This window comes from Panthera onca, chromosome C2 (assembly GCF_046562875.1).
Source record: "Panthera onca isolate mPanOnc1 chromosome C2, mPanOnc1 haplotype 2, whole genome shotgun sequence".
Classification (NCBI taxonomy): domain Eukaryota; kingdom Metazoa; phylum Chordata; class Mammalia; order Carnivora; family Felidae; genus Panthera; species Panthera onca.
The window spans coordinates 75,218,348-75,234,671 of record NC_138347.1 but is presented as its reverse complement, the minus strand read 5'-3'; the positions used below and the strand labels follow the sequence as shown (position 1 = coordinate 75,234,671).

The window sequence follows — 16,324 nt, the reverse complement described above, 5'->3', positions numbered from 1 at the left end:
GTAAAGAGAGATCATGCCATATCTCTGTTGTACTCACTCAGAGGTATCCATACTGGTCCTTCAAGTGTAGCCATGCCCCTACCCCCAAGCAATTACCTATGTGCCAAATACATAAGAGAAAACCATGCTTTAAAGGAAATTGTTAAGAGCTGCAAGAATTATGGTTATCTTCCTAGCATCACTCCAATCCAAAATTAGGGGAGGTCATAAGAACTACTCTAGGAGAGACCTGAAGTGTCTTGAGGGGGAAGATTGCCTTGCCACCTTCGGTTGCAATATCAGAGGAGAAGGACGGGGGGCAGCAGCGAGAGAAAGCTATATATCTATCCATTAGGTGAAGTGGATGCTATGGAAATTAGCCAGGCTGGGGCTGTGTTGGAAGGAATCTGCCCAGTGGGGGCAGTCTGCGGGGGCTAGGGAGCCAAGCAGTAGAAAAAGTCTTCGTGGTGTTTACCACCAGCAGGCAATTGTTGAAAGGAATCCTGGGGAGTCAGAGGGAAAGAGTACCACCCATGTCAGGAAGGAGTCTAGTCCAGAGCAATTCAAAGGAATCTGAAAAACCCCCAAACTCACCAGTGATCCCATACCAATTGCCTGAAGTTTAGATGCCTGCCACATTAGAGGGTACTCGACAGGACAAAACTACAATACCCCCACGTGTATAAAGGGCCATTTGCTTTTGTTGTTCCAAGGCTCCCTGAGCAAGGGGCCCAAGGAAAGTAGAGAGTATGGCCTTCTCTCCCACTGCTTGCTTCAAGGTCAGGTTTGATCTAGAGGAAGAAAAAGTTTGAACTGGATGCAAACACAAAATGTGAATTTACGATACCTAGACTTTTGATGTCTGAAGATGAAATCATTTTAATACCTGATATTGACCAGGAAGTGATGTGCCCGTGGGATGATTGGGCTTGCAGTGATGGAAAAACAATAGCGTTTGAAGGCAGAGGAGTAAAACACAAACACTACTACCCACGTTTTTGGATTTTGAACCAATCAGCCTAGCTGTACGCATTCTAACTCTGTTCAAGGGCTCACTGAGTTAGCCAGTTATTTCAAAAGAAGAAAAAGAGATTAGGTGCAGGGTGGTATCATTCATCTTGCTGTGAGTGCTTACAGTGTGTGACACACTGTGTTGTACCCTTCACATGCATTGTTTTGTCTGATCCTCACAACCATATGAGAACATTTCATGTCAGAAAATTATTTCATAAATAATTTGCCAAAGTTCTCAGAGATAGGGAGTGGTGGAGAATAGCCATAGCCTTCACCTTTATGCTACTACTGCTAGCTTAGCTCCTGGAAGTTCCTGGTGGGTTTTTTTCTTCTTCTTCTTCTTTTCTTCTTCTTTTATTTAGCATCATCAACCATGTTCACAAGTAAATCATACAAAATGCTTAAAAATAGCCAACACTGCAAAGGCAATATCATTGACTCAAAATGTTCCAGTCATGTGACCATTAATAATGCACAGAAAAATAGGCTAATGGACTACAAATACACACTTTCACCTTAAGAATCGAAATTGATGTCACTTATGTTTCTGACACTGGTAAATTTTGCCACAGGGTTGATGTATCCGTTTCATGTTTTAAGATGCTACATGAAATTCTCAAGGTTATTAATATTCTGCATTGTCTGATTTTTTTAATCTGTTTTCATAACAGTCTCATTGTTGAACAAGGAAAAAGAGATGACTATGTCATTCTTTTTCTTTGCTCTCTGTTGAGGCAGTCTCCTTTCTCCCTTAAGAGTTAGTATGAAGCCCTGAGTCCTTGGATAAGAAATACTTTATCGCAGTGTCCTCGCAAAGGAAGGAAATGAGCAGTAGCTGCTGTGAGTCACACCTTGCTTTTGAGAGAATTTCTAGAGTTAAATGCTCGCATTTGTTCTCAACATGTCAAAGACCTGGCAAAAATCTGGTTTCATATCAGTGTGAAACATAGCTGAATAATGGAAAGTCACCTTTGGGTTTTAAACATTTCCCTTTCTAGGTTTCTTGTACAATTTTCTATGTACAAGACACAAACCCACAAGGAACTCAGAATACATTGACCATTTTATGAAGCTAAGATTTATTTGCTATCAGGATGTTTTAGTGCCAAATCTCAGGACTTCAAGCCTCCACTTACTGCCAACACCTCTTTCAAAAAATTCACAAGTACAGTGGTTTCAGTAGTAAAGGTGTATCTTTCTCAAAAGCTTTTATTTGTATGAGCATTTCTAGAATGTCATGGGTAAATAAATACAAATAATGCTGTTTACTTTGCTGAAGTACTTACTTGTTAAACAGACCATCAAGGTAATGGCTACGTCTTGCATGAGATACTGGTAATTCCCAAAGAGCTGTAGCTGCTGGAAAGGAAATAAAAGTAAATATAAATGTTGCTTCTGCCATTGTAGCATTTTTATTATTGCCAACTCTCTTTCTGAATGTAATCAGGAAGCAACTGTTATTTTTCTCTCCTCTTTAAAAAGAAAGTAACTTACCTATGATCTTTAGCATCTCATTGTAGATAATGAAGCCAGATCACTACTTTCCCAGTGTTTAACTTAATTCCATGTTAGCAACAAGAGTCAGTCCGTTGGGAAACACCCGGGCTTGGGCCACAGTAATCTGACAGCTGTAGTCTCAGCCTGGACATTTGAATTCTCGACATAAGATACCCGCTGGGAACTTCAAGCTTAAACATTTGAAATCCAAGCCTCAAATCATTCAACAGGTGTTCCTCTCCATCCTATCCATGGATTGAGTTCACAAATAGTTCTCTTGGGGTCCATTCATTTTTACAAACTGAACAACTGCCACTATTCCCAAGAAAGCCCATTACAGACTTCAGTCTGGTGTGCTTGACTTTCTAAGGTCTGTGTAGACATAGAAGTTGTTTGAAGTTTACATTTATGGAGTCATATATAAAAGTCAGCATATAACCTCCAGAAATTTGCCTTGCAATACCTTTTGCAGCCAGGTCTGTTTATGTGCTTCATAGCTGCTGACTGAGCACTAACTTATAACCTGGTCTGAGCCATTATAGACCAGATTTATGCAAATGAGAAATATTTCTGGATTTTTAGAGTGTGAACCCAAGGCCCTGAAGTTTCTAATTTAAGGTCTCTGGGGGACACTCTTTTCTGGGTCTAAACCATCAGAATGAATGGCTTCAGGCTAGACTATCATTCCAATTCTATGTGTGAAGACTTTGAACTGAGAAATATTTCAGATTTTTAAGAAGATACAAATGATTCCTCATCCTCCATAAAGGGTTCCCAATGGTTCTCATCCTCTAAGTCTCTGTCCTCTTTACATTTCTTTCTCACATCCTTCCTCTTCTTTCCCCCTCAGAATGGTGCAGTTATATATAGGCAGGGTGACACGAAACAGGGAGGAATTTTCACAGGCAGCTTCAGTATTTGTTCCGGAAGCAGTTTTCATAGAACTATGGGGATCTGCCAGCCTGACCTCCCAGAGGCATATAAAGGCTTGGTCAAGGGCAAGATCTAGTATGTTCTTAGTGATAAAGGCAGAATTTGAATCTAGGTTTTCTGACTCCCAGTCCAGTTTCTGTTTCTACCCACCTGGTTGCCCCTTAGCCCTCTGTGTGTGATTCTTGTAGTTAATAGCCCACCAGATGCTAGAGACCTGTGGTCCTCATTCATGTCTCAAATGTCCCAGGAAAGCAGTATAGTAATAAATGCTCTCTGAAGCACTCCCTGAGTCTGTTGGATCATTTTACTCTAGAGCAAGTTATGACTGAAATAATGAAGATTTTCAACTTATACATATCCCTTCCATATAGCTATTTAATTTGTAAGTGATTATTTTTATCATTTAATTGCAAAAGTCTTTTTTTTTAAATTTTTAAATGCTAATCCTTTACTAATGACATGTCTATGTGTCTAACTTCTGGGCGAGTTCAGAAGTAAAGCTCCAGTATGTGAGTTTTCCTAGTTTTTGAGCCCTTCAAGGTCAAATTCCAGAACTTCTCTTTCTTTTTATCTCTTCTTAGTCTTTTGCCCATAGTTGGAGACCGACTTCTTGTTGAGTTGTATTTACGCTGTTCTGAAGTTCTCTTCATACTCCAAGTGGAGAACTAAATGCTTGAAGAGGTCAAGGTTCTTAGGTTATCTAGAAGAAAACAGCACTGCTAGAAAACTGATCTCTAGCTACTTATTTCTAGCTCCATGCTGTATGTGCAGTTATGTCAAGTTCCAAAGTTTGCAGACATCTGTTTTGAGAAATGTCATTTATTTATAAAACATTAAATCCTGTGTAGGAGCCACACCCCCAAGAACAAACCAAGTATGTAAATGCAATTAAAACTGGGAAGAAATTATTTTGGTTCATACCCAATAGAGCAGTGATGTACCAATAAGTTGGATTATGCCGTACATGGTCAAGTATTTAAATACCCCAAAGGATGAAACCAGAGCAGCTCGGCCTTCTCTGTTTAAGAAAAGATAAAAATAACTGGTTATGCATAATATACATCTCCCAGTCTTTTATATTTCAAAGGGAGTTCAAATTTAATAGCTTGTTAATATACATTCACTTAATCAATGATTCATCGTCTCAATTATTTGTTGAAACACTCATCTGTTCATTCATTTTCAGCTTCTATCATGACCTCACTCATTGACTCACTTTTATTTAGGGCTTATAAGGTACCAGCATTGTGCTAAGAGTCATGGAGGATATAAATGAATCAGGCACAGTCTTTATTTTCAGTGAATTAAAAAGATTAACACATATAGTAGAAACACATGACATTATGATGAGATACAAAATGTCAAGCACTGACTCAGCTGTGACTCTTTACATCCTAACAACAGGCTTCTGAGAACTGAAGTGTGTATGTTTTGGAGTCCTGTGGAGACATTAAGCTAAAGGACAGGTGCTTTTACATGTTAGGAAGTGTGGGTGTGCCTCCAATATGTGAGATGAATTGGGTTTTGTTGGTTTCCATACTCCAGGGAGAACCCATGGTAATAATCTGAGCTGGTGTGCCCTTCAAAAGACACAAAGACAACAGTAAAAACCGCAGGTTAAGAAGTAAATATCCACCCCGCCTTGAAAAATCCTGTTTGGCTGCTATTCCCTTAACTGAGGCTTGGTGTGGTGGTGGGTTATGACAGGCCAAAGAAGACAGCAACACGAGGCAGGAACATGTGATGGAGGGACGGTGAACTTGGCAAACAACCCCTCCTGCAGCCTGCTCTCATCAAAGCAGAAGCGAATTCACATGGGGGGCAGCCCATATCACCACCACCACCACCACCCCCCCCCACATTGACATGGGCATTAGTGCTACTTGAAGACTTTGTCAATGAAATGGGGACTCAAGAAGGAAAACCTTAAAAGACAAATAACCACCTGGGCTCAGGCAGGATGAGAATGTTTGGGAGGGATGGGCCAGGATGCGTTGGGCAGATGTTCTCCACCAGGCTGTGAGGCACTAACATTTGTTTTCAGCACAGAGGGTGCAGCAGCAGAGAAGCTGAGAGTGGGGCAGGCATGTGAAGCCTAGACCGTTTTCTGACATAAACTTGGTGGTTTCATCCTTTTTCTCCTTTTGTGAAGGGCTCAAGAAGCCATTCTAAATAAACTATGGGTCTCCAAAATTACTCCTATAATTATGAATTTTAAGAAGCCAATTCATTTATTTATGCAGCCTACAAACATTCATCCAGTGCTCTGTTGTGTCCAGCTTAGTGCTGGGCACAATAATACAGAAATGAATAAGGTGCAGTCCTTATCCTAAAAGGCTTCCACTCTAGCAACAAGTCAGTCATGTTTCAAAAGATACAAATGAAAACCTGTGGACCTATGCATTTAAAACAGTACCTCGCTGCCCCTCTGGAGGATGTTTTCTCAGAAATAAGCATACATCAAGGATAGCAAGGGTAAAATGAGCCTAACAGAGCTGAACCATATCTAATTTTTATGAATCTAGGAAATAAAAAAGCAAAGAGCTTCCACCTTGAGTCTTACTAAACCATCTGCCACTAGAGAAATTTTACACCATGACGTGTATCTTAAAACACTGCATTCCATTCACAAATGAATTGGGCCATGTGTGTGAGACAGCATCTGAAGTTCAAATTGCACTGCTTCTCAGATGGATCAAATAGGCACTTGTGCAACCATCCAAGAGTTTAAACTCCCTCCACACCTGTTGCTCCAGCTTACCCTCCATAACTCCCACCTGAGAAGCCTCCCAACAGGAGGCTTAAGGAGGCTTGAGAAGCCTGGGCTATTGGGCTCTACACTCTCCAGTTAAAATCCCATTTCTAAATGTGGCTCTCCACTTCTCCCACTTGGAATGTTCTCCCACCTCCTTCCTGTTTACGTACTTCCTATCCATCCTTCAAGTCCCAATTCCCCTCCTGAAACCTTCCCTCCTGGCTTGAGTTACCAATTGGAACTACTGGAACAATTACCATATTGTTTGAGCATTAATTTTTTTAAAACTAATTTGTTGAGCACTTCTCACTGATCAGGCAGATGATTCTCTGTTTAGTGATTATATTTCTATCTCTCTGTACCTTTACTGGAACATGAGTCTTCCAGGACAAAATCTGTCTCATCCTTTATCCGCCATATTTCCAAGCACAATATTTTAAAAAGCTCCATGAGTTGTATTGACATAGGGACAGGGTCCTGGGCACTCTCATTTCGTAGTCACTGGCTAGGAACCAAATTTAAGGCAGTAGAGAGTAAGGAGAGGACTTGGAGACAGTCTCCCAAAGACAATCCAGTAAAACATAATGCCTGCTTGGCTATGGATGAAGAAAGGAGAGAGTTCAGATTTCTCTGAAGTTCTGAGGGCTCTAAGGACCAGATAGTTCTCAGAAGCAGAGAACATGGGAGTTAGGAAGAGGAGTCTCCTGCTCTGGAGGCAGAAGAGCTGCTGATGTTTGAGGGTGTGGAAGGACACAGGGACAGGCACCCCGAGATCAGAGAGATGTGTCAAGCTATTTGCTATGCAACCAGACACGGGCATAGAATTTCAAGCCTAGCACCTTTAGGTGAGTAACTCCTGCTAGTAGGTGCCCATTCAGATGCACAGATGCACCAGGGGACATGCTGGAGAACTTCATGTTCATCCCTTTGGAATAAACTTCAAGTTTCAGGGATGTCTTTCAAACCACTGGCTGTGAAGATGGCCTAAAGTTACCCCACAGTGTTATAGGGAGCAACAGAAGAGTACGATTTGTGAACAAAATATAAAACCTAACATTTTATTCTTAACTACGTTTAAACTATGAGTAGAGACGAAAATCAGTAATGAGAGCAGAATGGAGGTGAGGGAGCTATCTTGACAAAATAAATGGTCTTTAATTCCTTCCCCTTCCCTCGATTATAAAAGTCTTGCGATCATTTTGGATATTTGCTGATTGGTATCTTGGAGAGATAACATTATCTGGGGAGGCTATGTGATGGAGTGTTTTCTTTGTGCTGCCTCACCCTTCCCAATCCCCAGGAGGAAGGTTCCAGTAAGCACCCAACATACAAGATAAGGGAGAGAAGTAAGAAATGCAATCAGTTTTTAAATATCAACTCTACCTTTCAACTGTCCATACAATATAGCCTTTCATCCTTTCAGCCTCGGCAAAGGTCACTTTTTGTGGTTTTTACCAGCATTCCCAAGCAGCACAAATGGCCCCTTAACTGGTGCTCGGATAGCACTGTACCCATACCTCTGTGTGACATTTATCACTTTAAATTGTGGTTGAATTCTGTACAGAGCCAGACAATGAGCCCGTCGGTCATGAGGGTGGAAGGGAACTAGTGGCTTACCTGATGAGATGAGGCACACACGCGATGTTGGCTATTTTCGAGGTGAAAGGGGAGGCCACAGATGCCTCCTGCTCTGACAGCGAAATGCCCGCATGAGCCATTTTCAAAGCCTAGAAGGATAAATCCACGTTACACCCATGACTCCTCGGGCCATGTTCTATTTGAACACCATGAGCTATTCTTCACATTATTGAGTTTATAACCCTGTAACCTTCCAGCCCTGGGTGTCTGTTTACGCTGTCCCTCCACATGGAGTACTATCCCCCTCCAGATCCAGAAAGTCACCAACCAAAGAGGCGCCAGATAAACGATGCTCCTGGGGCAAAAGAGTGGTGCGTGCGTTCATATGCATGTGTGTGCATTGCTTGTGCGGATGTAGATGTGATAAGCAAAAGGAAGGAATAATTCAAGAAGTCAACTGAAAAGGTGATAGCATTTGGATGGGTATGTGTGGGGGTCTTCCTCATCAACAGTTCTTACACTCAGCAGACCATCTTCACGAACGATAGGAAAAGAGATCAAATCCCCACCTTTCCCTGGGCTGCCTGATATAGCCAACCAGTTAACTGTTGGGACAAAGTACGGGGCTCACAGCATCTTCACTGGAGACAGGGACCGAATCGTACTTATCACACATCCTTCTAGGACCTGTGTTGCCTCACTAAAATAAAGGCTAAATCATTGTCACAAGACTCGAAATGGCCCAGAGAGAGCGTAGAGCAGACAGTGGCCAATAAGCAGGCCAGAGTCAATTTTTTAATCCCATAAGAATTGTATGAGCATAAAATGAGATTTCGTAGTTCTGTAGTTCTGTAGAACCGCAAAGCATCTGTTTACCGTGGCTGGCACACACTAAATTCATGTTCAATACACATTAGAATAGTTCCTTCTCCCTCTATTCTCTCTTAGTATTTTGTATCTCTATTACATATTTTAAGATCATCTGTTTTATGCTTGGGTTAATATATAATTTTTAATGTTTATTTATTTTTGAGGGAGACAGAGCATGAGCGGAAGAAAGGCAGAGAGAGAGGGAGACATAGAATCCAAAGCAGGCTCCAGGCTCTGAGCTGTTAGTACAGAGCCTGACACAGGGCTCGAACTCACGAGCTGCAAGAGCATGACCTGAGCCGAAGTCGGATGCTTAACCAACCGAGCCACCCAGGGGCCCCTGTTTGGGTTAATATTATGCATGATTCTTTCCACCACTAGATAATGAATTTTAGGGGGGCAGAGACTATGTCCTTTTTTAGCATGATTTGTTTTGTTCTAATTTCTACATAATTATGGGAATGGGTAACTCATTTTAGGTTTTGAAGCGTAGACTAACAACGAGCGTCTTCTCGTGAAGCATAAGGTAGAAAAATTCATAATAGATCTCTAAGCGTGAACACAATTTTTCACAGAACTTAGACGAAAATATTTAAAAAGAGAGGAGCACAACTACCCAGATCCTAAGGATCTAGTAGGCTTTGGAAATACAAAGCAATCCCGTTCAGTTTTGTGCTGAAGATTTTGTACTGAAAATATTTGCTTACGCACATAAATCTTCAAGGTGGGCTATTATTTCAACCATATCTTCAACACTCAGAGTCTAAAACACGTACTGCTTTCTCTTGTGTATGGGAAGGCATCTGCTGAGAATTATTTAATTTAGGCCTCTCTATAGTTTGTAATAGCCACATAGTTTGGTCTGCGATTTCACTGATATGTTATGCATACATGATTTTATACATAATTCAACACTTTAAACCATCAGTTTCAAACGTTTCCTTCACTCGGCCTTTACCACTCATGTGTTCTACTCACCCCACAGTCATTAGCTCCATCTCCGCACATGCCCACGTAGTAACTGCAGGGGACGGATAAAAAACATTAATGCCTTAACGCCTCTCTTGGGTAATTTTCATCACAACCAACTCACACGTGATGTATGTGTGTGTGTTGAACACACGTGGCATCAGGCTCATGGCAAACGACTTGGACAGCAATATCCCCAGAGGAATAAGGCTGTTGTATTTAAGTTGTTTCCACCATGTGGAAATGACAGTGATTTTGCCAAGGACGGCCACCAAGAAGATTACACATTTCTGAACAAGTCCTGGGTGATTGTATCCATCAGGGCTAAGCTTAAGCGTGTGCAGCCATAATCACAGCACTTCCCACACCTGATGCACCGAATAACCTGATCCATCTGTGTTTTTTGGTGGCTGATGCCACTGGAAGTTTAGACACTAGGATGAGAAACCTTTGGGAAATGGTTGAACAGAAAGAACCAAAAGCATATACACATAATCTTGAGGCATTCTGGAGTGATATGAGAGCATATGCTCCTAATCTCTACCAGTTTGGTGTGCAAACACCACAGCATGAATAGAAGAGTAATAACAAAACCAATACAGGCAAAAAATAAAGTTCTTGGACAGTTTCCTTATGATTAACTGACACATAAGAGATGGTCATTTTTATAAGTCAAAAATGGTCAAAAACAAACAAACTCATAAGATTCAACCCAATATTTGGCAGGTATATACGAAAATATTCTTATAAACATTTCATGGGCTCACACGCATGTCATGACTGTGTACATTTGCTGAAGTGGGTCCTTTTCTTCAGGCTCAAATCACATATTTAGTCTCTATATCACACAAAGAATCTTACATCTTCAAGTGCTCCCTGAATTCGGAAGACAACTCAGACAACCTTATGTGCATTGTCAGTGATAAAGTCAGGAGGAATAAGATGGGGAAATCGAGAAGACAGTTCATTCCGAGACAGCATATTTTCCTGAACTGATTTTTCTTTAAGGGAATATAGCTTTTCAAAAGTAAGCATATAAATTGGCAAAATTTCTTAGGCATTTGAGATGGGTAAAATTACTTTCTTCGCCCATTATCATATAATGACCATGTAAGTAAAATAGTCACTTAAACACTGGCTACTAACCCAGCCTCAAGGCATTATGGGAGTTGACAGGCATTCTCTTTAAAACTTCCCAAAGAATGTTTTGGCAACACAAAATAATAGTGAAAGGCAGTCTCCTGATTTTAGCTACTACTTGTCAGTAATTATATGAAGTTTCACTACTCTCTTTCCTTTTCACTTTCTGGAAATATGTAGCTCAGAAATTATAACATTCCCAGAAAATTATAGGTAGGTCTGGTCTCAAGAAGAACCATTTCACTCTGATGTACATGGTTATCTATATTTTGAAGGAGATAAAAAAAAAAAGGACTTTTTTTTTTTTTTTTTTTTTTTTTTTTTACTTTGGCCTCCATACCCAAACCATGGCCAGGGCCAGATATAGTGAGACTATCATTCCACCTCTTTCCTACTGGTCCTGGAATCATTCACATATCTTCTAATGGACCAACCTCAAATAATTCCAAGGGATGACCCACACACTTCCTCATTTTTCTCATTCTGAGATATATAAGCCCCTATTTTTTCTATTCCCCACATCCAAGCAGAAGATCTTCCTTTAAGTTATGCTGTATGGGCCACAGAAGGAATGCTGTATGGGGTAGGCAGCTTCCAAATGGCTCTATGATTGCCATCTCCTGGTGTTCAAGACGTTATATAAAGCCCTTCCCTGGGTGTGGGCTAGACTCAGTGAAGTGCCTCTTATTAGAGAATACTGTGCTGTATTAGAGTATTAGTGCTGTATTAGAGAATACAGCAAAAGTGATGCGATGTCTCTTCTGAGATGAAGATATAAAAAATGGTGATCTCTCTCCTTCTCTCTTTTGATCACTCTTGTGGATGCTAGCTACCACACTATGAGCTGCCTTATGAAATGATCCATGTAGCAAGGAGCAGAGGGTGGCTTCTGTCCAACAGCTACAGGGAACTAAATCCTGCCAACAGCACGTGAGGGAGGTCGGTGGCGGGTACCTCCTCCTCCAGCACTGAGGTAGCTGCAGTCCTGCCTAACACGCAACTTCAGCCTTGTGAGAGGCCTGAGCCGGAAGACTCAGCTCAGCACACCTGGCTCTCTGACCCGTTGGAATGTAAAATAATAAGTGGTGTTATTCTAAGCCACTAAATGTGGGGCTAATTTGTTACACAGCAATAGATAATGAATACACTCTCCTTTCGTGCAATAATACCTACTTTAATTTCTGAAATTCTTCAATAAGACTAGATTTCTGCCCAGGAGACATTCTTGCAAAAATGGTTCCATTCACCAGGATCTAAAGAGAAAAACAACTACTGCAATAAGATTAGGATGAAGAACACTTTTTTTTTAATTTTTAAAGTTTGTTTATTTATTTAGAGAGAAAGGGACAGAGAGAGAGCAGGGGAGGGGCAGAGAGGGAAGAGAGAGCGAGAGAGAGAGAGAGAGAAAGATAATCCCAAGCAGGCTCTCTGCTGTGAGCATGGACCCACCATGGGACTCGATCTTATGAACCACGAGATCATGACCTAAACCCAAATCAAGAGTTGGACACTTAACCACCTGAGCCACCCAGGAGCCCCCAAGGACACTTTTTTAAAAAAAGAACAGCCCTGAAAGTCATTCCCAGCCACTCTTTGAATATAGCAATAGGTGGTGTGTCGTTAGCCCAAATGTCAGGACAGGGAGAAAGGGGACTCAATGCTTTAATATTTAAGTTTCACTTTCATCTCCCATCACAACTTTATGACTTTTTTCCTGGCCATTTGTCTGAGATGGGATAAGCTCTAGTTAATAATAATAGCTGAAAAGCAGCAGAGTATATGGGACAAAAATGCTTAAGGAAATACAGTTCTTTCTACTAAACACTATCACCACAATTGCAGCACAGATAGAGGAAAAGTGATAGGTGAGGAGTGGAGACCAACGTTTCATTCTCAGCTCTGGTCCCACTAGCTGGGCAAAGCTTAGACAAGGGACCTCAACTCTCTGAGTCTCAGCTTCCCCATCTCCTCAATTAGGTACTGCACTAGAGCTTTCTAGAAGCCTCTGGGGTCTAGATTCAATGGTCTTGTCTGTTAAGGTGACAGAATTTTCAGGAAACTGCTAACAGATGGTTGCTTGCCCTCAGCTTGTGCTCCACTTATCTCCTTCACACTGACAGCACAACCCTGCACAGCACTATTTTTAAATAGACACACAGAGGACAAGATAACAAATGATTTTGAAAATAAACCACGGGGTCTTTGTTTCCTGCTGCTGTAATTTAAGAATCCAGACAGGAAGGGGAATAGAGCTCAACCTGACATGAGTTGGTGGCTTTCAGAGAGAGGCTGACCCACAAAACAGGCAGCACATTTGGAACTATTTGGAGGTCCTCCCTGCTGGGGAGGGAAAGGAGGAGGGAGACTGGGATTGGGCTGGCCATGGGGGGGTGAAGAGCTGTACCAGAGCTCAGACTCTGAAGAGGGGGTTATGTGCATGTGCAGGATCAGGTAGGGCTGGGGAACTTCTGAAGGAGCACCTTTGGGGGTGTTTATTCCCCAAATCTGAGACAACCTCACTGATCATCACCTTCACTATTCTCTTCTTTTTTTTTTTTTTTTTTTTTTTGCCTCAATAATTTGAGAGCAAAACAAAACACTTCATTTCACCAGTACTTACTTTTGGAAGCAAGCTGTTGAAATGCTGAAATATCACTTGGTAGGATTTCCCACTCATTGCAAAATGGTAACAGCTCCCTCTTGCTCCATCAGGCACCGAACTGTTCCCAATGTTAACGCAGGTTTCCTAAATTCAAAAGGGCATTGTTTCCACATGGGCTCTTAAAGAATGTCTCTGCTTTCCTATGTTTTATGGAAGGAAGTGTATTCAAGTTATGCAATAGTGTAATGCCAGCAAATGCATAAGGTGCAATTTGTCCATGGAACCTAGACTCCGATGAAGAAGACACTCAAAATGTCCTTCCCAAATTATATGAACATATGAGACATTGACAACACAATGCTCAGGATCATGTCCTAGGAGTTAATACATGTATGTCAGTCTGCTGAGGAAATCCTTCCGAGGTACCCGTTAGTGATTCCAAGGAAGAGTAGAAAACATTCTTCCCTCCTCTTTCCTCTCCTCTTCATGCTTTTATTTCCTAAGATCTTTTACCAGTCATTCACTCACCAATCATTCTCCAATTTCTTCCTTGTAAAATAGGCAGACTCTTTCTTCAGAGCCTAGCTCCTTATAGCACCTGCCTTCTCCCCACCTCAACAGGCAACATGTTCCTTCATGGTATTCCACTCCTCTTCCATGCCCTATGTTCCATTGCACTGGCTCTTTCTCTCCTGCCCTCCACTTGTCAATGTGCTCCCATCACTGCAATCTAGCTCTACCTGGCTCAGCCCCAAGAGAGAGCACCCGATGAATGCACATGCACTCACAGTGTTGACAGCTGATCATGCTTTTTCATGCAACATTTCTCAGGGGTCCTTACATTAGTGTAGAACTCTGAGTTCAAATAGCATAGAAGGTGAGAACATTCTTTTCACTAGAGGGATTCATCTTGATATTCTGAATTGGGAGGCAAGGAGATACACCCCTCTCTTTCCACGCCCCTTCTCCCAACTGCAAAATAGCCAACAAAAATATGCTTAAAGCATTCCACATGAGGCAAGGAAAGAATTCCTTCTGCTTTCAATAGAAAGTTGGATAGGGAAAGTGTGGTGGGAGGGAACCAGACTACCCAGCGATGGCCAAAACTTCAGTAAAGGTATTAAATTAGTGAGTGGGTAGTGTGAGTGGACTGTTAAAAATTAGTGAAGACCTGATTTTTATCACACAGTGAAATGGAGGCAACATGCATTGACACAGAAGCAAGCGAGTTTGCAAGGATATAAAGCACCAGAAATCTGCTGAAAGTACAGATAGAGCTGTCATCTTTTACAGCCAATATGATGGGGTTTGAGCCAAGTAGGGGTAGGGTCACTGTACAGTTGTGCAGTTTGTATACTGTACGAGGTCTACTCTACATTTAACAATCCAAAGGGCTGGTCAGCCTGAAGGAAGGGAGCATTTTTGTAATTTATCACCTGGAGGACCATCTGGAATTCAGACAGGCAGATGTGCCACATTTAATGATGGAATGTCAGGCTGCAGCCCATTTTTTTCACAAAAGCACAGGAAACTTGCTATCTCGAAAAGCTTGACACTTGCTAACTTAACGTCACGAACACAGCACAATCTAAATGGCCATGGATCTGGGGGCTCCTGGGTGGCTCAGTGGGTTAAGCGTCCAACTTCAGCTCAGGTCATGATCTCACAGTTAGTGAGTTTGAGCCCCGCGTCGGACTCTGTGCTGACAGCTCAGAGCCTGGAGCCTGCTTCAGATTCTGTCTTCCTCTCTCTCCGCCCTTCCTCAGCTTGCAATCTGTTTCTCTCTCATTCTCACAAAATAAACATTAAAATTTTTTTTTAACTTAAAGAAAAAGTACTTCTGAAAAGTCTTTAAAAAAATAAACAAGTAAATGCCCATGGATCTGGGTGCTATCAAACAGACCTAAATTTGATTTCCTGCTCTGCAACTTGCCAGCGGTGTGTCTTGGGCAAGTTTACCTTGTTGGACCTCAGTTTTCACATTTGTGAATTGAACAGTTTGTCAACTGTATAGGCCAACTATGAGATTCAAATGGGAAATATGGACATAAGTTCCCAGCCACATTGGAATCATGGGCTGATGCCAGCTCCCAACCCAGAGATTTGGATTTCACCAGTAAAACCTTGGCACTGGAAGCTTTAAAACTCTTGCAGGTGATTTCTTCATGCAGCCAGGGCGAGAAGTGCTAGTGGAAATGCTAAATGCTTTGCAAACTTCAGAACCTACAGCTGTGAAGGGTTTTGACTTTGGTGACTTCTAACGCCCAGAGAAGGCTGCCCAGGCCAGGGCTGTATGCCATCAGCCCAGGCCACCAAGGGGCCTTCTAACATTTGCTCACATTCTTCTCTGGTCCATTCTCCTGGTTCTCAACCAGCTGCCAAGTCACAGAGGCAGGAACAAAATCTTCTGGTTCATTGGCTTCAACAAGGATCACTTGGCTTCCTCCAGGAATCATTTCAGAATTCTTTGCCACAGTAATCGCTGTTTGAAGGTTGTCACCTAGATGACAAAGAGAGTCAGCTTGCTTTCTGTGTAAATCTCTCAGCAGCTCAAATTGAGCTCTGCCTCCTCTGAGTGGGCATACCCCAATATTGGTGCTCTTTGTGGGGCATTTCCCACTTTGGGCCTTATTTGATAACCATTTGTCTGTCCCTCTTGCCCAAGCCTGTCTGTCTCTAGTGGTCAAAAACAATGTCTGCATCTCCCTGCCACAATGGTATCATGTCTTCAACATTGAATATTTCCAAAACATGCAAGGATGAATAAGGAAATGGTTACATGCTTTTTGATGAACCCTCACAAGACTGAGAGCCCCAAGTGGTGAAGATAACACGGGCCCACTCTGATCGCATGCAACCATTTTGGGGATCTGGGTTGCAGTCAAACAGAGACTAGAACACTGAGGGCTGGGCCATGCGTGGACTGGATCAGCATATGCTATGCCTGCCCCACAGCCCTGAAGGACAGCTAAGTAGAGTTTTACACA

At 42.0% G+C, this 16,324-nt stretch overlaps 1 protein-coding gene across 1 annotated transcript in view; it reads right to left on the bottom strand.

Annotated features, from left to right (window-relative positions):
• Positions 1 to 16,324, bottom strand: part of LOC132677873 (putative cation-transporting ATPase 13A5) — a 74,930-nt gene that overhangs the window by 21,045 nt on the left and 37,561 nt on the right. The window contains exons 13-19 of the mRNA XM_078453124.2: positions 15,677 to 15,837; positions 13,356 to 13,481; positions 11,909 to 11,988; positions 9,605 to 9,647; positions 7,796 to 7,905; positions 4,345 to 4,441; positions 2,280 to 2,352 (exon numbers count right to left, since the gene is read on the bottom strand). Of these exons, the coding sequence (XP_078309250.2) occupies positions 2,280 to 2,352; positions 4,345 to 4,441; positions 7,796 to 7,905; positions 9,605 to 9,647; positions 11,909 to 11,988; positions 13,356 to 13,481; positions 15,677 to 15,837 (690 nt within the window). The remainder of the gene's footprint in view (positions 1 to 2,279; positions 2,353 to 4,344; positions 4,442 to 7,795; positions 7,906 to 9,604; positions 9,648 to 11,908; positions 11,989 to 13,355; positions 13,482 to 15,676; positions 15,838 to 16,324) is intronic.